General features: G+C 42.9%; 1 protein-coding gene and 1 pseudogene across 4 annotated transcripts in view; both read right to left on the bottom strand.

Moving 5' to 3' along the window:
- LOC101838786 (radial spoke head 10 homolog B) overlaps positions 1-22,885 on the bottom strand; it is a 43,827-nt gene that overhangs the window by 7,848 nt on the left and 13,094 nt on the right. For 3 of the 4 annotated variants that reach the window (XM_040751309.1, XM_040751310.1, XM_040751312.1), the window contains 12 exons: positions 21,299-21,384; positions 19,560-19,680; positions 18,475-18,651; positions 17,549-17,723; positions 16,235-16,356; positions 15,015-15,204; positions 11,945-12,059; positions 9,849-9,928; positions 9,261-9,409; positions 6,938-7,045; positions 6,212-6,355; positions 957-1,076 (listed from right to left, as the gene is read on the bottom strand). In XM_040751309.1, the coding sequence (XP_040607243.1) occupies positions 957-1,076; positions 6,212-6,355; positions 6,938-7,045; positions 9,261-9,409; positions 9,849-9,928; positions 11,945-12,059; positions 15,015-15,204; positions 16,235-16,356; positions 17,549-17,723; positions 18,475-18,651; positions 19,560-19,680; positions 21,299-21,384 (1,587 nt within the window). The remainder of the gene's footprint in view (positions 1-956; positions 1,077-6,211; positions 6,356-6,937; positions 7,046-9,260; positions 9,410-9,848; positions 9,929-11,944; positions 12,060-15,014; positions 15,205-16,234; positions 16,357-17,548; positions 17,724-18,474; positions 18,652-19,559; positions 19,681-21,298; positions 21,385-22,885) is intronic. The other variant, XM_040751311.1, reaches the window with a different exon arrangement.
- LOC101838511 lies at positions 13,058-13,715 on the bottom strand (annotated as a pseudogene).

Below are 22,885 nucleotides of genomic sequence, written 5' to 3'. Positions count from 1 at the left end.
TAAAGGAATGAATAACAGTTCAGTTAAAGCACCTACTGGAAAGTCATGTGTGTGTGTGTATGTGAGTATGTGATTGTGTATGTGTGAAGATCAGAAGACAACTTGTAGGCTTGGCTGCAGTACCTTACCTGCTGGGCACCCTATCCCCATAGATTTATTGACCACATTCAAATGGTAGCACACACACTTCTGTTTCCATATGGAATTTACCCTTGTCCCCCAGCTACCTGCTGTCACTACATGTTTTACTAGGCACTTGAAACATGCCCATAAGCATGTACATCAAGCTATAACTTGTGCCCTCAAATCTCATCCCTGAACATTCTGCTCTTCAACATTATACTAAATAGTAATTCTTTATTTCCCCAGGTGCTCAAGTCAAATTCCCCAGACTCACCTTTGCCTTCCCTTTAACTCCAAAGCCCCTTGGTCCTGAGCCCTCCTCCCATCCTCTAAGCATGATGCTTCTAAGAGCTTTCCAACTGGTTTGCCAACAGAGAAGCTAGAGTCTGCTAAAAGATGCACTACTCCAGTGGCTTCCCACCCCATCATACTCTGAATTAGCCATACCTATCACATACTCTTGCAGTATGAAAGAGTTCACAATAACAGGTACAAATTCTAGAATCAAAATTCCTAGGCACAAGCCCCCAGCTCCACTGCTTGCTGGGTATGTGACCACAGGCAAGGACGTATGTACCCTTTTTGCTCCTAGAAGTAACAAGGCCTGAAGTTCATCTGAGGCTTCTAAGTGAGTTGACCTCTAAGAAGTGTTGGGCACTGGCAGGGCCCTGAGAATGAGGGCGGCTGCTATTCACTTGCTCCACGCTCCACTCAACACCAGCCTGTGAGGTGGAATTACTGTCCAGTAATTGAATTACTTCAATTAATGGCCACAAGGTAGTCACTGACACTGCAACTATAAGGTCAGGACATGGTAAACTGTAAATACTAACCTCTGATTTCCTGATTTTACTATCAGGCAAAACTCTTATCTTATCAGATGATGATTTGGTGCTGCTGAAGTGGACATCAGAATCATGGCTTGTGAGTGCACTTGGGCTCCTGTGGAGGTTCTGAGGGAGGAAAAGTGTGAGAGTTTATGGTTCCCATGGACGAGTGCACACAAGTGTACGCAAACACATACACATGTGATCCTTTAGTAAGGTGTCACTGATGTACAAGCTCACTATGAGCATGTGTCCACACCTGGGAAATATCACCTCAGACAAGACAATGAACACACTCGTCACACCCAACTTCCCTGACCTCCCTCTCCCCATTCCCAGGGGATGCTCTGCTTTCTACCAGGATACTTCGCACTCTCTCTAATTTTATATAAATGTGATCATACATTATGAACCCCCTTTCTTTTGAGGTAGGATCTCATGTGGCCCAGGATGATCTCGGACTCAATATGTAGCAGAGAAGGACCCTGTAGTTCTGATCCTCCTGCCTCCACCTCCTGAATGCTGGGCTTGCAATCATGCACCACCATGCCTGATACAAGAAGTGCTAGGGATGGAACCCAGAGCTTCATGCATACAGAATAAGCACTGTGTCATCTGGGCAGCATCTCCAGTTCAGACTTACCTGTTTTGTCTTTTTCTATCAGTGTTTACACGCCCTTTAAATCACACCATAAACAGCCAATAAAACTTTCTCCTTTTAACCAGTTGACTACTTTACCATGATTAGATGAGACTCTGTCCTGGGAAATACCCTTTACCTTGTGTGACAGCTTGGATGTAAGTGTCCCCCAAAGGATAATGTGTTGGAAGCTTGATCCCTAGATGGTAGAACCGTCTGAGAGGTGACAGGACTATGAAAGCTCATATATAATCAACTGGTCAATCTGCTGGTGGATTTGTAACTTGACAGCATTATTGGGGTGATGGAAATTTAGGACCTGGGGCCTGGTTGGAGAAAGTAGATCGCTGTATGGTGGGGAAAGTTGACTAGCACACTCTGAAATATTTGGGCCAATACTGATTGCTGTCAGCATGGGAACCAAGCTTCTTGCTTTTGCTTTTCACATTTTTACATTTACAGTTGGCTCACTGTAGCCATTTGAGAAGGCTGATGCATGTCTCTGTCTGGGACGCAGCTCATTACTTTTTATGTGTATGTGTGTATGCTACATATGGGTTGTAAGGATCAAAGGACTCATGTCATCAGGCTTGGTGGCAAGTGTCCTTAACTGCTGAGCCATCTCAGTGCCTGGTGTTAGAACTTTGAAACTCTATTCCCATCTCTTCTCTTCCAACCCCGAGGCTGTGCTTATCTTTTTCATGAGTACAGTTATTGTTGCTTTGAACTGTCAATTATCTTCTGAAGAGACGTTTGAAAACAGAAGAATCCAGTTACTCTTTCCAGCATTCCTCTTTTCTTTCAACAGCCTCCCCTCCATCTGCTAGCATTTTCCTTTTGCTTCAAAAACGACCTTCAGTGTTTCTTGCATTTGCTGGTCTGGTCATGAGTTCTTTCAGCTTTTATATGTCTGAAAAGTTTTTCTTTCATCTTCACTTGGTTATTCTCCATTATCTTTATTGTGGCAAAAATAAACATAACTTAAAACTTAACATTTTGATGAGGGAGATGGATGCAGTCAAAAGAACATGAGTCATGAAAGAGGATATACATTTTTTTTCTTGTAGTTTCAACTCTGCCATAGGGTTTTTTTGTTTTGTTTTGTTTTTTCTTTTCCCTGCTGGTTTGTGAATTCAACTTCCTGGGTAACCAAGTAGCAAGAACTATTTTTTCATCCTCCAAGAATCTAGCCTGTCATTCCTTTGAGGCCATGAGCTTTCCTTGTGAGACGTGGGCTTTCTTTTCAATTCTATTGACCACCAGTCCCTGGGAATCAGACATAACTAGTCACTGAGCTTACTGGCTGCATTGACCAACTCAGGAAAGTAATTTTGAATATTTGTTTTGGGAGAGAGGTTTTTTGTTTTGTTTTGTTTTTTGCTTTGTCTGTTTTGGCTTGGTTTTTCGAGATAGGGTTTCTCTGTGGCTTTGGAGGCTGTCCTGGCACTTGCTCTGTAGACCAGGTTGGTCTCAAACTCACAGTGATCTCTGCCTCTGTCTCCCAAGTGCTGGGATTAAAGGTCTGCACCACCAATGCCCAGCTGGGAGAGAGGTTTTATAACTGGAAAATTTCCCCCTTTTTCCCTTCTGCTTAAAACAATATAAAATTATTTCCTTCAGCCGGGCGTTGGTGGCGCACGCCTTTAATCCCAGCACTTGGGAGGCAGAGGCAGGTGGATCTCTGTGAGTTCGAGGCCAGCCTGGTCTACAAACCGAGTTCCAGGACAGCCTCCAAAACAATACAGAGAAACCCTGTCTCGAAAAACCAAAAAAAAAATATTTCCGTCTAATGTTGCTTAATATGTAAACTGTATTGTTATACATAAAATACAATGTGGTTCTTTAAAAAAAATCTTGTGGTCAGAGAGGTAGCTCAGCAATTAACACTTGCTGCAAGCCCTGTAGTGGTGGCGCACATCTTTAATCCCACACTGGGGAGGCAGAGGCAGGCGGGTCTCTGAGTTCAAGGTCAGCCTGGTCTACAGAGTTCCAGAACAGCCAGAGCTGTTACACAGAGAAACCCTGTCTCAGGGAGGTGGGGGGAATACTTGCTGTTTGTTATTTGTTTTTTGAGACAGTCTTACTATGTAGCCCTGGTTGACCTAGAACTTGTTATATAATACAGACCAAGATGACTTCAAACTCATAAAGATAACCTGCCTCTTCCTTAAAACAAAACAAAACAAAAAACAAGCTAATAAGCAAAAATAAGGTCTTATGGTAGCCCAGAGTGGCCTTGAACTCACTACATAGCTCTGGATCACTTTGCACCTGATCCTCCTGCCTCTACCTCTGAAGAACTGAGATTACAAGCAAGTGCCACTACACCTACATAATAGTATCTTTATATATATAATGTTTTACTCATATAATGACTCATGTCTTTATTGTTGTTGTTTGTTTTGAAACAAGGTCTCACTATGTAGCCCCGGCTGGCCTGGAACTCTATATGTAGGCAAGGCTGGACTTGAACTCACAGAGATCCACATGCCCCTGCTTCCCCCAGTGCTAGGATTATAGGCACATGCCACCACTGCCCAGCTCACTTTAGGTATTTTTAAAATAACTATTTTGAATTCGTTGTCTTACAAGTCTGTTATCTCATCTTTCTCTAATGTCTCTGGGGGCTCCCCTTTTTCCTTTGAATGTGGTATGGTTTTCTTAGTATGCTCTGTGATTTTTTTTGTTATTTAAAACAATGTTTGCATCTAATCATGTTAACCATGTGGTACCTTTGGCTATTAGATTCTCTCTTTTACCCATTATTTGCTAGTGGTTTTTTCCTTCTGAGACAAAGTCTCAATTTGTGGCCTTGGCTGGCCTGGAACAAGTTAACCTCAAATGCATAACAATCTACCTGCCTCAGCTCCTCTAAAAGAACAGCAAGTGCCCTTGGCTATGAGCAGAGCCATTCCTCCAGCCCTTCAGTTTCATTTTTGAAATGTTTGTTTGTTTGTTTGTTTGTTTTATTTTTCTGAGCATTGAATTCCATGTAGATGGGGGTTTGTTTTGTTTTTGTTTTCAGACTGCTGACTGGGCCTTTTTAACACCTGGACCTTCGTGGGCATTTCAGATGTAGCAGCCTTCCTCCCTTGTCATATGGCTTCTCTATTCCAGCACTGGGAATACACCTACAGAAGCCTTGCTTGAATCTTACTCCATTTCTCTCAGATGATCCTTCCCTGACTTCCTGTAGCTTTTCACACAAGCACACCCACTCAGCTGACAATACAAGGGTTGAAGATGTCTGCAGACCTCTGGAGAAAATCACTCCATCTTACCACTGTAGCTTTTTAATTTGTTGAATTGAGAGGAAAGACAGGGTTCTACTGTGTCTTAGGGTGACCATCTCTAAGGGCCTGTTTCATCCCAGGAAGGAACAGTGATCAAGTTGGGATGGGTGAACTTCCAGTTTCCATAAAGTGGGGAGGGAACTAGCCCCTGAGCTACAAAAACAACACAGAAACTACATGCCATGAAGCTTTGGAAACTGGGTATGAAGGTGAACAGACGGTTCTATGGATGTCCTCAGTCTGGCATATTCACACCCACACTACTGAGCTGATGGCAACGACATCTACTGTGCTTTAAGTGTCCCACAAGACTCATTTTTAAGTTATTAACTTACTTTGACTACAGTGCTTACACATGGGTCTTTGGGAAATGGTTATGGTTGGATAGTCACCAGGGTGACACCCTGTCACTAAGGAGGGCATAATTTGATTCTAGTGCTTAAGCTTCCAGGACTATGGGCTACATTTCTGTTTTTAAACAAGGTTAGTTTCCTACTGTGACTTCTGTAAATTGTAGACAGATTCAGGGTGGACACTCACTTGCGTGAAGGAGGCATACTTGACCAATGTGATAGGCAGTGAGGTGCTGAAAAGGACATGAAGCGCTAGTTTCCTATAAGGAATCCAAGGTATGTCCCTGGGATTTGTGGTGAGAGCTATCTCTTGGATAAATTGTGAGAAATCTCCCCATATGAGCAGCTCTGAAGAACCTTCCAAGCTGGGTGTGGTGGTGAACACCTTTAATCCCACTACTGGGGGGATTAAAACAAACAAACAAAGACTCTCCTAGCCTTTGGGCTCAGAGAATGTCTCTTGTGGCTCCAAGTGAGTGTCTCAAACATCAGAAACCCTTCAAGTCCACTAACATGAAAACCCCACTAAAAATCTGTTGTGTCTTAATTTGACCCAAGTCTCATTTCCTTATAAGCCACAGTCCTGGCTCTGCCAGGGTCTCACAGTGCCTCAGTGATCTCCTTAGTCGTGCATGCACACCCAGGGACTATTTCTTGGCATCTTTGCTCTCAGGTGGGCTTTCCACTCTCTGTACACTAGACAAAGCATCTATGGTAGCTGCTTTTCATACCGACCTTCACTGTGCTGTTTCCACTGCTGTGGCCAATACCAGGAAGTACATTTTCCCCTAACTTAACTAACAAAACCATGCACTCCTTCCAACAGTGAAAGAAAATGTCCATGTTCTCAAGTCCTAAATTATCTCTTGGAAGTATACATAAAAAAAGCTTGAGACACTTTTGATGCCAGTCTAACCACACCAGGTTGAAGTCATCCCTTGCTTTATGAACTTTATAAACTGTATTGTCTGTCACCTGGTTTAGTATTGTATGTATGCTGCCGTATCGGTTTCCAGTAACATCATCATATGGAACTTTTAAATAGGATCTAGTCATCCGGTCAAAAATGCAGCCGAGTGAGAAACACAAGAGAGCTTCAAAGAATTCCAGGAAAACCAGCTGCAATGATAAGAAACAAATAGAGGTCTCACTTATTCTGTCACTCTAGAATGAACCAGGGATTGACTGGTGATTTCTTTTTCTTTTTTCTTTTTTTTTCAAGACAGGGTTTCTCTGTATTGTTTTGGAGGCTGTCCTGGAGCTCGCTCTGTAGACCAGGCTGGCCTCAAACTCACAGAGATCTGCCTGCCTTTGACTTGTTTATATGTGTGTCTTTCTTTATTGCTCCCCATCTTGCTCTTTGACATAGGGTCTCTCACAGGCTTGGAGTTCACCAATTCAGCCAGGCTGGCTGACCATCAAGTCCCAGGGATCCTCCTATCGTCACCTCCCCAGCACTAGTATCACAAGCATAAAACCACCACATCTGACTTTTCTGGGGATCAAACTTGTGTCCTCATGCTTGCACAGCAAGCACTTTACTAACTGAGCCATTTCTCCAGGCCCTGTTGAATATTAATCTTTTTGGTTTTTGAAAAGGCAACTGTGTACATATCCACATCCCACTTTTTTGTATACACAATGCATAAGAAAAATGCAGCTTAACTGGATCTCTGCCATCTGTAGCAACATTTTACAAACCTCAAATTCAAAGTTGCTGTCAGTTCCATCATATACGAAAGGGTTTTCTTCCGCTATCACAGTCATAAACTTGGTTGCAGTTAAGTCCTTATTTATCATCCCAAAGTCCTATAAAAAGATAACACCAACCACAGATACCTATAATCACACATGGGGATATATTTGAATGTCCATTACAGCAACATAACACCTTGAGAAAATGTATCAGAAGTCAGTACTTAAAGACTGGTTATTTTGGGGCTATAGTCCCAGCACTGGGGAAGCTGAGGTAGGAGGGTTGCAAGACTGAGGTCAGACTGGGGTACACAGAAAGACCCTTCTTTAGATAAGAATCACTGGGGGCCTGGGGAGATGGCTCTGAGAGTAACATGCTTGCTGTGCAAGTGTGAGGACCGGAATTCCTCCCCCACTATCCATGTAAAATGCTGGCACACAACAGCAGCAAACACCTATAATCCCAGTGCTAGGGAAGAGGGTAGATCCCTAGGACTTTCTGGCTGGCACCCACATAAAGTGGCACAAATCCCTTGTGATTCCAGCTCCAGAGGATCCCAGGTCTTCTGCCCTTCAAGGGCATATGGACGAATGTACACACATTCACACCCGGACACACACATATACACAAACTTAAAAATATTTTAATTAATGTAATAGAAATGATACCAAAAGTTATTATTGTACCATTTCCAGGGAAACAGTGGACATTAATTAGCTGCTGAGGTATGACCATTGGGGGCTGCTAAGGCCATCAGTAAAGGTTTATGGGAAGCAGTCAGTGTAAGCCACTGGTGAATCCCACCAACACTAGAAGGAAGCATAATGAGAAAGACTAGTAGCCCCCTGTGGCTTTGCAGAACACAATACATCTGAATCTACTCAAGTCTCTCTTTCTAATGCCACTTTCGTGGACTTGTGGGGAAAAGAGGTGTTAACCCTGACTGAGAAAGCTGTCAGTCAAAACCAGCATGCCCAACCTCTGCAGGGACAAATGACTTTGTTTCTTCAGTAGTAAATGGGCACAAGGAAAGAAGAGAACAAAAGCTGTGTAATATTTCACCCCAAATCATAACCTTTTAAACACATTTCCCTACATTTAAACTATAAATTTTTGTCACTTTTTATGTATATATAATTAAGTTCCTAAATACTCTCTCACTAACATTTGATTATTTCCAACTCATTATTTGTATTCCCACAAGTACAAATTTAAAAGATTATGGAACAAAGCTAGCAACCAGTTTGAGAATGCTGTATACAGACATGTCAATTGTTTTTCAAACTAATGACTTTTTTTTTTTTGGAGACAGGATTTTACTATGTAGCCTAGGCTGACCTTGAACTCTTGATCCTCCAGTCTCAGCCTCCCAAGTACTGGGATTATAGGAACTTAATACCATGCCTGGATTCCAAACTAATATACTTTAAAATTACTGTTTGCTGAGCAATAATTTCTATTTGTTTTGCAGTGCTGGGAACTGAACACAGGGCCTGTGTGCCATAGGCAAGTGTTCCACGGACAAGGGACAGTCCAGTTCTGACCAGCTAAAAATATGTATAAAATTTTTTATAAAAATAAATAAAGAAAATTTTATATTTATTTTCTGTATATGAGTGTTTTACCTACATGTATGTACGTGTACCATATTCATATCTGATGCCTCCCAAGGAGGAGGTCAGGAGAAGTCATCAGATCCCATGGAACTAGGGTTGCAGACGATTATGAGCTGCCATGTGGTTGTGGAGAATTGAAATCAGGTCCTCTGCAAAAGCAGCAAGTGCTATGTCACTGAGCCATTTCTCCAGCCCCAATGTTGTATTTTTAGTGATACTTAGGGCTGACTAGATGCCTGAGGGGGTAAATGCACTTACCACCAAGCTTGATAACACATGTGCTTGCCCGTGCCGTGCACAAACATGCGCACACACACGGGGGGGGGGGGGGCGCCGCGCACGCACGCGCGCTCGCGCACACACACACACACACACACACATACACACACACACCCTGGATCAAGTATTACACAAAATTTTTAAGTGGTATTTATCTCTTCCACTCAGTGGCCACATGTGCATAAGAAGATGTTGCAGGGCTCAGGCCTTCCTTTCTTCTGTTCTGTGAGTATGCCAGGCAGGCATCCCTGTGCCCATGCCTCTTGCTATCACAGACTGTCTCCTGTGAAAGGTCACTTGTAAACATTTGGTGGTCTCAAAAGGTCACCCCAGATCTTCACCTCCTTAATTATGTAGCACTGATTTACTGGAATTAAAATCAAAGTACTATTAACATAAAGTCAATATCAATCCTAAGAGTTATTAAGCTTACTTTCAGCATCCAGAGGAAATACCTCATCTTCATTGTTAGCTCATAGGGTGGGGCTTCATTTTGTCTGCAGTAGGTTGTATAAATCTCCCAGCACTTATCAATATAATTCATTGAGTAGAGTGTCCGCTGTTGCTCACTGAATAAATTACCTAAAAATACAACATTCAGAAGTGATTACAGGGTTGGAGAGATGGCTCATTGGGAAAAAAAAGGACTGAAGTTCAGATTCCCAGCACCCAAAAATCATGTTGGGCATAGTCACCTGCCTATAACCCTAGAGGCAGATGGTACTCCTGGGGCAAGTTGCTAGCTAGACTAGTCAAATCAATGACTTCAGGGTTCAGTGAGAGACCCTGTCTCATAAATAAAGTGAAGATCAATGGAGGAAAACACCTGATGTCAAATTCTGGCTTATATGTACACACACACACACACACACACACACACACACACACACACACACACCAGCACAACACATGTCTACATACATGCAAACATATAAACACACACACATACCACACATGCAAAAATTATCATAGAACTATTTTTTAAAGATAGTAAATATAATCCTATTATTTTTGTATTTACCTTTTACCTGGCAGGCATGTGGATGAATGTTCTCAGTCATCAGTTTTGTAAAACACAAAAAGAGTGATGGGCTTTTGTTCCTATGATTAAAAAGATACCATAATTATTCCAGGAGGTGTAGCTTAACTCTTCTGAAGGGTGGGCTAGACTTGACAACTCTCTTCTAACAAATAAAATACAGAAAGGGAAACAGAGTAAGTTTATAGTAGGGAAGTCTACCTGGCAACAATTTACTTTGTGAGCACTAGTAATTAGCCATATAGAAGCTATGTGCTGCTCATACCATTTTGTGAGGAGAGTGGTTCTAGCTGGAGAGATGGCTCAATTGGAAAAGAATGTGCTATGCAGGCCAGCTAGCGTGGTGGACACAGTGACAAACAGCAAAAGGATCTGTGTCAAACAAGGTGGAAGGTGAGGACTGTTACTTGAGATAGTCCTCTGGCTGCCACATGCATGCCTGCACACACATACATCATACACACATATCATAAACATGCACAAAAAATATCTAAAAAGTTCGGACCTAGTATTCTGCCCCAAATGTCTTACCTCAGTGCAACTGTGAGAGAAACATCACATTGCAAACACAAATGGTGAGATACTTTACAAAACGGCCAAACGATTTTTTTTTTTAAGATGGGAAGATTGTGAAAGACAAAGGCTGAGTAACTGTCACAGACTGGAGGGTCTGAGACACTTTGGAGGCAAAATGCAGTGTGAACTCCTAGGACTGAAAAGGGATCATGGGAAATGGCAACTCTTGGCTGGGGATGCAGCTAAGTAATAGAGCATCTGTCTAGCATGCTGTGGCCTCAGGTTTTAGTCCTCACCTTCCACCATGTTTGAGAGCAGGTTCTGAGTTCAATGACACTGTAGCAGTGTCAAGTCCTTGCTTTTGATGAATCAACTGTGGGAAGAGGTTGCCACTAGGGGAATCTGGGTGCAGGATACATAGGAATCCAATGTACTTAACACTAACACTTCTGAAAATCTAATTATGTAATTATAATGCTATGTTAAGATATACACACTCGCCGGGCGTTGGTGGCACATGCCTTTAATCCCAGCACTCAGGAGGCAGAGGCAGGAGGATCTCTGTGAGTTCGAGGCCGGGCTGGACCGACAGCCTCCAAAACAATACAGAGAAATCCTGTCTCGTAAAATAAAATAAAAAAATATATACACACTATATATATATATATTAAATTTATACACACATCCACAGGAAAGACAAACAGAAAGACAAAGAAAGAGAGGCAGGGTCTTATGTTGCACAGGCTGGCCTCATTGTACAGACTTCTTGAAAAAAAGATTTATTTTTATTTTTGTGTGTGTGTCTGTGTACATATATGTGTACATGCATATATGTGGAGACCAGAAGACAGCATTGGATCCCCTGAAGCAGTAAATGCAAGAAGTTGTGAGCTGCCCAGCTGGGTGCTGAGAACTGAACTCAGGTCCTCTGGAAGAGCTTCAGTGCTTTAACCCTTGAGTCATCTCTCCAGCCTGAATCTTTACCTGATCCCCCTGTCTCCACCTCCTGAGTGCTGGAATTACAGGCATGTGCATGTAATTACATGTCTGTAATTACATGTCTGTTCTATAAGGTGCTGTGGATAGAACCCATGGTCTCTGCATTCTAGACAAGCAGTCTACCAACTAAACCACATCCCCAGCTCTTAAACTGCATTAAAAAAGTCATTAAGAAAGGGTGTTCTTGCTGGGCATTGGTGGCACACGCCTTTAATCCCAGCACTCGGGAGGCAGAGGCAGGTGGATCTCTGTGAGTTCGAGGCCAGCCTGGTCTACAAGAGCTAGTTCCAGGACAGCCTTCAAAGCCACAGAGAAACCCTGTCTTGGAAAAAAAAAGAAAAAAGAAAGGGTGTTCCAACTCAAGAAGGAAGAACTGATTGTAACTACAGAAACAAACCAGTGGGGATTCCCAATTTTTCATCTAGTACCCGGGCACTGTGGTTGGACTCTGCAGAATAGCATTGCTTCTAGTCCTTCTTGTGAAGTGTGTCAAAACAACCCTGGCTACTATTGAAAAGAGGGTGTGCTGAGGCCCCTTGTAGGGACACAGAAGTGACACTTACTGGAATTCTTTGTGATGGATGTGGTAAGCCAACTGCAGGAGGTAATTCAGGAATGTTCTTAAGAGTATAGTTCTGAATGGAGAGTGGATTTCTTCAATTGGTATGCCATTATAGACTGAAAGAAAAGCATTGATGAGATCAGCTACTGCACAGAAGAGTTCCAGTTACATTATGAGACATTTACAAGATACCTTGTTCCCCTGTCATGTGTGTGTGTGTGTGTGTGTGTGTGTGTGTGTGTGTGTGTGTGTGTGTGTTACAGATTCTAATTATGTATCTTATGTTGTCCTGGAACTCAAAATTCTTCTGCCTTAGCCTCCAAAATACTGGAATTAAGGATACCAGTATTACACCACTGTCCCCACTTCTAAATGGAGTTTACATATGTTTTTAACCAATAAGTTTGAAGAAAACAAGCATTTTCTCTAATTTAAGCCAACATTATTTTAAATTATGTGTATGGGGTTGTATGTGCATTTGCATGCAGGTGCCTGGCAATGCCAGAAGAGGGCATTGGATCCCCTTGAAGCTGGAGTTACAGGCAGTTGTGAGCCATCTGATGTAGATGCTGAGAATAAAGCTGGGTCTTCTGCAAAGCAGATGCCCCTAACCACTGAACTATCTCTATAGCCCCTTTCTCTAATATTTTATTTTTCAAGTAGATAAATTTGAGACTTTCAGTTATTCCTTCTAGAACTCATCTGAAGGGAATAAAACTTTCAAGATTGTTAATGGTATGAATCTTCTAATTTGAAATTTGGCCTAATCCTAAGTTTCCCTGATGCTTTTCATAGTTTTCTAAGTCTTTCCTGATCACCCTCGCTTCTGACTTAACCGTTTAGTAGCCTGCTCCCCCCCCCCGTCACCCAACAGATGGGGTGAGGCAAAGTTTCCTGTGAGAGTCCAACAGTAAATGCTTGAGGCTTTGTGTTTCAGATATTTTGTCGCAATTACTGAGCTCCATAAAGCAGGGCAAAAGCAGCCACAGGAACCTGAAAACAGAGGTGCCTGGCTGTGCTCCGGGAAAGATGGACTTACAAAAACAAACTGGGGCTGGATTCGGACAGGGACCATAACATGCACCTCTGTTTGGGCGGTATTTTTTTTTTTTTTTTTTGGAGATGAAACACTTTAATCAACCAGTGGCACTTAACAGTGCACAGGAAGTCACAGCTCCCAGAGGTTCCTTCCAGGTCAAAGGAAGTTCCAGGAATTCTAGAGTTACTGGTCCCTTGCCTGTAAGAACAGGGGTAAGCAGAGGGGGAAAGCAGGTGCCCTCCTGTCACTCATAGATCCAGTTTTGTGCACAGCTCTTGTAATCTACCAGCTCCTCAGGCTGAAACCACAAGCTGATCTACTTTCTCTGCACTCTCCACAGAATCGCTGCCGTCAATGATGTTCCTGCCAACTTGGATGCAAAAGTCTCCTCGAATGGTCCCAGGTTTAGAGTCTGCAGGCCTGTCTTCACAACATTCAACCCCTCCCAGACCATGGCAACCACTGGTCCTGAATGCATCTATTTCACCATGCCAGTAAAGAAGGGACAGTCCTTCAAGTCGATGTAGTGCTCCTTGAGAAGGTCCTCTGAAGCCTGCATAAATTTCAGGTCAACAAGGTGGAACCCCTTCTGTTCAAAACGCTTAATGATCTCGCCCACAAGCCCCCGCTGGACCCCATCAGGCTTGATAGCAATGAAGGTGCGCTCGTTGTTGGCCATGGTCCCCTTCAGATGCCAGGTCTCTCTTACTCTGGCTGCACCGGAAACCGATTGGGTGGCATTTGATCACTGCTCTCACTGCCTACAGTTACACTGCAAACCTAGGCAGGTCATTCATTTCATTGACTTTTGATTCTCTTTGCTTTCCCTCTGTTAGCATTGGACATGCCTATACATGTGTGTGTGTGGGGGGATACATGTACTTAGTTAGTCAGTATGCACACCTATGCATGCATAGGCACACTGAGGCCATACCAGGACATCAAGCATCTTCCTCTATTGCTCTTTACCTTACTGCCTTGAAGTAGGGTCTCTCACTGAGAACTTGGCTAGCAAATTCTCAGAATCCATCTACCCACCAATATTGGGTTACAGGCATATGAAATTATGACTGGCTTTTTGCATGGGTGCTGCAAGCATTCTTACCCACTGAGTGCAGGGAATAAAATGACAGTCCATTTTCAATACATAAGTGCCTCAGTTAGTCTTATAAGTTACAAAGTTACAGGTAAGCAGGATGTACCTGGCCCCTGCTTGTCTAGGCTTCCTGGCTATTCCCAACTCAAGAAGTTTATCTCAGGGTGGAAAAAAAATCACAGGCAACCTGCTTATGTGACTAGGTCCATGTGTATGCTAACAAGTTTTTGGAGAAGGGAGTGGCCAGCAGGGGCTGTTACACAGAGAAACCCTGTCTCGAAAAACCAAAAAAAAAAAAGAAAAAGAAAAAAATTGATAACTTCATACATGCAAATAATGTGTTTGTTCAAACACACCCCCATTCCCTCCCCTCCAACTCCTCTCCTATCATCCCTACCACCTTTACTTGCCAAGTGCGTGTGCTCCTTTTTAAAGTCCCCTGAGTCTACTTAATGCTGCCGCTATGTGAGTGGGTGTAGAACTACTTGAATATGGTTAGCTTATCAGGGACCACATCCCTTTAGAAAGCTGACTCTCCCTTCCCCAACAGCTGTCAATTGCTAATGGCTCTTCAGGTAGGGGTGAGACTTCGTGAGTTCCTCCCCATCCACTTTGGGATTTGGGCTGGCTTGATCTTGTGCAGGTCTTGTCATGCAGTCACGGCCCTGTCATGTCTGGCAAATACTTTTTCACTGCAGATGTCCACCTTCTCTGACTCTTGGAATTTCCATTCCCTCTTTTATAATGATCCCTAAGGCCAGATACTACTCTTGCAAGACTGTCATTAAAAGCCTCATGTCCACTGTATTCTTTTGCCTCCATGCCTACTTGTTTGGGCTTGGGCAGAGGCATTTATGCTGAGCCATCTCTCAACATTTTTTAGTTTTGTTTCCAGGTAGCAGTAACCAAGAGAGAAATAGAAGCTGGGATACTCACCACTTAGTACCCTGTCCATATCTGCAAGGGTTATATTGTGGTGATGAAATCTACAGTCTTTCAGAAATCTCCAGAAGTGAAGCTTTGTCATCAAAAATGTGTTATCCAGAGAGTGGTCACACCCAAGGCTGCTGTAGAAGCAGTAGATCCTTCTTAACTCTGTGCTGTTCCTTAGGACTGCATATTCTACCTGAAAAGAAGGCAGCAGATGTGGCCTAATTGTGCCGCATTAGAACAAAACTAAGGGGTTGGAGAGATGGCTCAGTGGAGAGATGCTTGCTCCTCTTGTAGAAGACTTAAGCTCAGTTCCTAGCACTCACATTGGCTGGGATTACATCATGTACATTGGGTTTCTTTTTTCTATTTTAGATTTTTAAATTTTTGTCTGTATAGGTGTTTTGCTTGCACATATGTCACGGCACCATATGTATGCAGTTCCTGTGAGGTCTAGAAGAAGGTATTGGAGCCCCTGTAACTGGAGTTACAGATGATTGTTAGCTACTATGTAGGTGCTGAAAATTGAACCTGCTGCCTCTGGAAGAGCAGTTCTTAACCACTGAGCTATTTTTCCAGCCCCAACATAGCAGGCTTTTTTTCTTCTTCTGCCTCTTTTATTTTTAGATTTATTTATTTTATTTTATATGTATAAGTGCTTTGCCCACATGTATGTATGTGTACCTTATGTGTGACTAGTGCAAAGGCATAGTAGGATCCCCCTGAAATTGAGTTATAGATGGTTATGAGTGTTATGGTTATGTTGGTGTTAGGAATCAAAGCCAGGTTCTCTCTAAGAGCAACAAATGCTTTTTTTTGGTTTTTCAAGACAGAATTTCTCTGTGTTACTCTGTAGGCCAGGCTGGCCTTGAACTCAGAGATCCACCTGCCTCTGCCTCCCAAGTTCTGGGACTAAAGGCATGCACCACTACCATCCGTCTGCAACAAATGCTATTTAACAGAGCCATCTCTCCTAGGGAGTCCAGGAATTTGTGACTGCTAGCAGTCCCTCTAAACCACCTTCCACTAATGGGAAGTGATCACAGCCTTGGGCTTCAGTTGCTCTAAGCCCGGGCAATGCCACTGAGTCCTGCTCTCTGGGCTACCTTTTTCTCACAGAGCCTACTCACTACAGGGTTGAGATGGTCTAGATAGTGCAAGCCCCAGGCACACAGAAGACAAAAACAGTGCCTAAAATATAAGTGCATAGTGGTAAAGGGTTTTACCTGCTTTTTTTCTTCTTCCTGGGTTTCCTCGGGGTACATGTCCAGCAACAAATTTAAGTCCAGCTCAATGCTTGATCCTAACACAGAATGGCTTTCGCTGCCATCCAACTTTCGTAGAGTCTCTAACAAATGAAGCAAATATGGGAGATGAGTATGAAACGGTAAAATCCTTCTAATGTGGGCTGGAAAGATGGTTCAGCAGTTAAGGGAGTTTGCTGCTCTTCCAGAGGACTTGAGCTTGGTTCCCAGCATCCATGACAGGCAACTCAGAACTGTCTGTAAATCCAGCTCTAGGATCCAGCACCTTCTTCTGGTCTCTGAGGGCACCCACAGACAAGTACATGTATATAAATGCAAATAAAACTCTAAAATAAATCCTTTCAATGTCACATCAGAATGGTTATCTATCAAAATGTGATAGAAGAGTACTCAACAACCAGGCACTGTGGCACAGACCTATATATCACAGTGGCTGAGGGAGCCAAGGCAGGAGGATTCTAAGTTCAAGACCAGCCTATGCTACAGATAGATTTTAAGGCCAGCCTAAACAACTTATACTCCTTTTCAAAATTAAAAACTAAGGTCCACTGTGATGGTGCTTGCTGCCAAAGCTAATGACCTGTGTTTGATCCCTGGGACCCACATGGTTAAAGGATAAATGGACTTCCCCAAGTTGTCCTCTGACCACCACATACACAAACAAATAAAAACATTTCTTAAATTAAAAATTCAAAAGGAGGGCTTGGAAACAGTTCCGTGATAGAGCACTAGCAGTTCCCATAGTAATGGAAGAAAACAAACCACTAGCCAATAGTTGAATATTAGCCTAGCTAATGTAGCTCAGTTGGTAGAGTACTTGGCTAACACACATGATGCCCTGGGTACAGTCTCCAGCACTACATAAAACTGGGCACAGTGGTACACTTCTGTAATCCTAGCACTTGGGAGGTGGAGGATGGAGGATCAGGAGTTCAAGATTATTCTTGTCTAGTCAATGAGTTCAAGGCCAGCCAGCCTAAACAAAAACAAGCATAACATTAAAGGAAACTACCATTTTCTGAAGCAGCAGGTATATTTTTGTGAATGAAAACTATACATAAGATATTAATTTGTAGGGCCAGGCATGGTGGCACACCCCTTTAATCCCAGCACTCAGGCAGAGGCAGGTGGAGCTCTGTGAGTTCAAGGCCAGTCTGAACTACAAAAGTGAGTTCCAGGACAGCTAGAACTGTTACACAGAGAAACACTGTTTCGAAAAACCAAAATAAATAAATAAATAATAGGAATAAAAGATATTAATTTACTTTCACCCACCAGGCTCCCTACAAGCACTGACAGAAGATCCCCTAGGCTGCCGGCTCCTTTGGGAGACATCTGACCGACGGTCTAGGCTGCGTGTGTAATCCATTTCAGATTCAAGGAACTGCGCAATGTGGTCATTGGAAAACAGACCTTCATACACACGTCCATTCTTGAAAGTCATTTTGCCCTGTGGGTAGGAACACAACATTGAATGGTTCAGAAGGAATATTACTCAGTGTTCATCAGGGGAGTTTCCAAGGGTTTGGAGCTTTTAGTTTTGAAGGTGAGTACTTAGACCACCAAAGAATCATCCTCCATCAGGTTTCACATCACACCTCCTCCTTCTCCCCTCCTCTTCCTGGTTTTCCAATCTCTTCCCAAGTTTAATCACCTCCAGGCCACAGAAAATACCTTATTAAATGTTCTGAATGGCCAGCAGAGGGCCCATCCCAATAGGCACTGCCCTGCTCTCTGTCAACCCCAGGATGGTAAGTACTGATTCTGAGGTGGAAAAATGACCCAGTTCAGCTCTGTGAAATAAGTTGCTTTTCCTTTTTTTAGTAGGGTGTGCAATGTGAAGGCTGGAATCACAGTAGCTATCTTGGAATCACTAGAAAGGGGCAATGCAAGAGTAAAGCTGCCATATGGGTAGATAGGAAAGAATGATGAGTTAATAGTGCAAGCCAGCCCCAAAGCCTACCTTGTTATTATATATGAAAGTTTAAGCTAGACTGTAACTTGAAACTAGCACCTGCATTTACTTATATACACATAAAACAAAAATCGATTAAACCATTTTTAAATATCCAGGAAATAGATAATAGGTTGTAAATAGCTCCAAATGCATGTAATCACCTAACTAAAATAGTTATCTTTACAAAATGAAATGCAACTTACCAGATACACACCTTTCACCATATTTCACCAGCTACACTCACCCTGCCATGTTTTTTGTTGGAAACCCATTCTCCCTCATACATCGCTCCACTGGCATAGTAAAACTTCCCATGTCCATGACGGGATCCATTTACAAATGCTCCTATGTATTCGTTTCTCAAAGGATACTGAGAGCTGGGGATTCTCTTTAGGAACCATGTGTGTGTTCCAAAGCCGTTCTGAGAAGAAAACACCTTGTCAGCATAAATCCTCAGAATTCACCCCCTTTTAATTAAACTCAAATTATGGCAAAGATACTGATAACTTGAAGGGGTAGAACACATGAATCTAGAACCAGGGTTGGGGACAGCTGATTACAAGCTGTCTTTTTTTTTTTTTTTGAACTATGGCAAATGATTCCAGCCCTTTAGGTTCTCCAAGTATAAAATGGAAATGGCATCTATCTTGTAGGTTGGATCAAAGATGTGTGAGGTCATTATAGAAGACTAAATAATAAAACAGTGATTAAAAAGTGTGGCTGGGACTAGTAAATTGTAACTTTAGGTTGTGTTTTAGGTTTGTTTGTTTGTTTGTTTGGTTGGTTGGTTTTTCAAGATAGATAGGCTTTTCTGTAGCTTTGGAGGCTGTTCTGGAACTAGCTCTTGTAGACCAGGCTGTTTTAACTCACAGAGATCCGCCTGCCTCTGCCTCTTGAGTGCTGGGTGCTAGGATTAAAGGCGTGTGCCACCATGGCCCAGCCAATGCTTTAGTTTCTTTTCTGTCACTGTGATAAAATACCTAGTGGTACGAGCTTGAGACAGCTGGTCCCACTGCATCTGCAGTCATGGCAGAGAGCAATCGACGCATGTTCAGCTAGCTTTCTTCAGTTAATACAGTGCAGAATTCCTGCCCAAGGAATGGTCCCTTCCCACATCAACTAAAGTAATCAAAATGACATATCCCAGGCTGTCCCAGAGGTCCACCTCACAGGAGATTCTAGCTGACAGGTAATACTAACCATTACGAGTTTCTTTGACTTGTAGTGCTTAAATGACAGATACCACAAGGTATAATTCTGAATAGACTGGTGGACGATTAGAAGCGCTCCCACCTCAGGCTGTGACCCATGTGATGGACAGATGCCTACCTGAATCCCCTTTTCCCAGTGACCAGTATACTCCTCATTTGTTGTCAGCCATCTCATTCTGCCTTCCCCATGGCGCATGTCGTTTTCCCACTGGCCTTCATATATGTTTCCTGATTTGTAGCTGGAACCAAAGAAACAAATGATGAACAATTGGTTAGCTCATACAAACAGCATTTGCCTTTAACACCCTTAAACTCACCCCCAGAACACTTCTCAGGAAATCCAACCCAGGACCCAGAACACTGTTCCCAGTACTGAAAAATGGGTAGCATATGGTTGGCCAAAAATACCCATATTAGAGAGTGAAATACTTCCCTTTATTAAACCTCTTCATTATTCAAATAATGGGCAAGAGTGAGGTTTTAGAGTGAGGAGTTGTTTAGAAACTCCTATTGTGTTGTGGTTACTTAATATTTTATCACTAAACACTGTATGTTGTTGGGCATGTATGTGGTATGTCTGATGTGTATGTAGAGGCCCAATGCTGACACCAGGAGTACTTCCTCTGTTGCTCTTCATCGTTATTTTTTGAGACAGGGTCTCTCACTGAACCAGAGCTCATCAATTCATCTGTAATAAGCTTTAAGGATCCCCATGTTTCTGTTTCCCTGTGCTGAGGTTACAGGCACATGCTGCTATATCCAGCTTTTTGGCTTTGTTTAAGATTTATTCATTTATTTTATGTATGAGTGCTCTATCTGCATGATAACTTTATGTCAGAAAAGGAATCAGATTCCACTATAGATGGTTGTGTGCCACCATGTGGTTGCTGGCAATTGAACTCAGGACCCTTGGAATTGCAGTCAATGCTCTTGACCCCTGAGTCATCTCTCCAGCTCCCTCCCCCTCCTATTTTTGAGACAGGGTTTCTCTGTGTAGCCCTAACTGTCTTGGAACTCACTCTGTAGAACAGGCTGACCCTGAACTCACACAGACCCGCTTGTCTCTGCCTCCTGAGTGCTGGGATTAAAGGCGTGTACCACCACTACCCAGCTATTCCTAGCTTTTTACACAATGCTGGGGATTTGCCAGATCCCCATGCTTTGCTGGCAGGACCATTACTGACTGATCCATCTCCCTATCCAGTGGTTAGGAGCACTTGCTGCTCTTCCACCCGACCAGAGTTCATCAGCATCCATGTTGGACAGTTCACAACCACCTGTAATTCCAGCTCAAGGGGACTGGACACATTCTTCTGGATTCAAAGGCACCAACACATATGTGCACATACACACATATATAAATAAAAAATAAATCTTAAAAGAACACATAACCCTTCTGGGTATGGAGGTACAGGTTTGTAATCCTAGCACTTGGAAGGCAGAGAAGGGACTCTGGAGTTCAAGGTCAGCAAGACCTTGTATGTAAAGAGCAAATGGGGCTGGGGTTGTAGCCCAGTAGTAGGGTACTTGCTTAGTATGTGGCAGACCCTTGGGTATAATCCCTAGCACTGCCAAAACTAAAATAATAACAACAAATGACTATCAGCTCAATCTAAAATCAAACAAAAATACTGCTGTTGCTCAGAAACCACTCAGGAATGTGTTCTGTGATTTCCTAGAGAATGTTTTCATTACTATGGAGAGTCTCCCTAGGGTAATTGAAAACTCTACCACACTTGGACAGAAAATGTGTTCTCCATCATTCCTGCATCTCATCTTTCGTCTGAGTGAGAATGAAATGAACCTCTGAAAGCTTTTCACCCACAACCCAAACATGGAGGGAAGGGTCGCACCTACCATCTTATTCCCCAGCCCTTTTTGATGTTGTATACCCAGTCTCCCTCATACCAAGAGGTTCCTTCTTGGTTGTAATAGATGGAGCCCTAAAACAAACAATATTAGAGGAAATCAAGCCTCATGATGCAAATCCTCTTGCAAATGTAAAGATCAGACATACAAATCTAAGAACTATAAACTATGCAGAAGTCAATGCCGTAATTATCAAGATACATAACCCATGATGCTTTGGTTTTGCAGACCAAATGGATTGGGGAAATGTCTCAGTGGGTAAAATTGCTTCCTATGCAAGCATGAGGATCTGCATTCAGATCCCAGAATCCCCATAAAATAGCTGGACACACAGTGTAAGCATCTGTCATCCCAGCATTCTTGCTAGGAAATGGGATGTAGAGACAAGGAAACCTCTGGGAGCACAGCGTACTGTACATAATAGTGAGTAATAAGAGACCTGATTCAAACAAGGTAAAAGATGAGTACAAGCATCCAACGTTGTCCTCTAACTGTCACATGCACACCATAAATATGTGCATGGACACAGAAAGAAAAGGGTAAAGCATGTTCACCAACGTCATATGTCAGCAATTACTTGTGTGAGTCACACTTTTTCTTTTCAGGGGAGAAATATCTTGTAGAAGCAAATTAAGGAGGGATTATTTATTTTGGTTTGTGGTTTCAGAGATTTCAATTCATCAGCCTCAGTTCTGTTAGTTAGGGGTCAGTGGTGAGGTGGAGGGTCATGGCAATAGGTCATTTGGCAGAAGCTAATCACCTGTGACAGACAGGAAGTACAGAGGAGCAGGAAGGGACCAGGGACAAGCTAGTTCCCAGATGACCAGCTCCCAGTGATCTGCTTTCTCCAGCTAGGTCTCACATCCCATCAGGGCCACCCAACCTTTTGACACTGAGACTTGATGTTGCTATCTATAAGTGTGCTGGGCCTTATTCATGGTATCCAGGAATGCACAGGCCACATGGCTCACAGGTTGACCATGCCTGTTTTCCAGAAACTTCCAATTAGGACCATCAGATAGAGGCCAAGCTTCCCACACATGAAACTGTGAGTAACATTTCCTAGTCACACCAACACATGCCTTAATAATCACATGTTCTAAGAAGGCATGGAACAGATAACAAGTCCCACCTTCAGTGAGGCATGGTGGCTCATACCTATAATCCCCACACTTGAGCAGTGAGGCAGAAAGATCACCCCAAGCTGGAGATCAGCCTGGGTTACATTTTAAGTTCCTGGACAGCCTGGGCAGCAGGGTAAGAGCCTGTCTCAAAACAAACAAAGGTATGGTGTGTTTGCTTTGTTTTCTTTTGAGACAAGGTCTCTCTATGTCTCTTGGTTGGCATGGAACTCTCTATACAGATGAGATTGACCTTGAACTCATGGAGATTCACTTGCCTCTGCACACAAATGCTGGCATTAAAGACGTGTGCCACCATGCCTGGCAAGGGTTTTTGTTACAGTGACAAAAAGTTTGAATTACACAATATCTAAGCAGTAAGTCCATATACACAGTAAGTGAATTGGTAGATAATTTCTAGGGGTGTGGAGTGGGAAGGATGAGGAGAAACTTC

Source organism: Mesocricetus auratus, unplaced genomic scaffold (assembly GCF_017639785.1).
Source record: "Mesocricetus auratus isolate SY011 unplaced genomic scaffold, BCM_Maur_2.0 Super-Scaffold_100008, whole genome shotgun sequence".
Classification (NCBI taxonomy): Eukaryota; Metazoa; Chordata; class Mammalia; order Rodentia; family Cricetidae; genus Mesocricetus; species Mesocricetus auratus.
The sequence above is the reverse complement of the archived record's forward strand: the minus strand, read 5'-3'. Positions and strand labels throughout refer to the sequence as shown.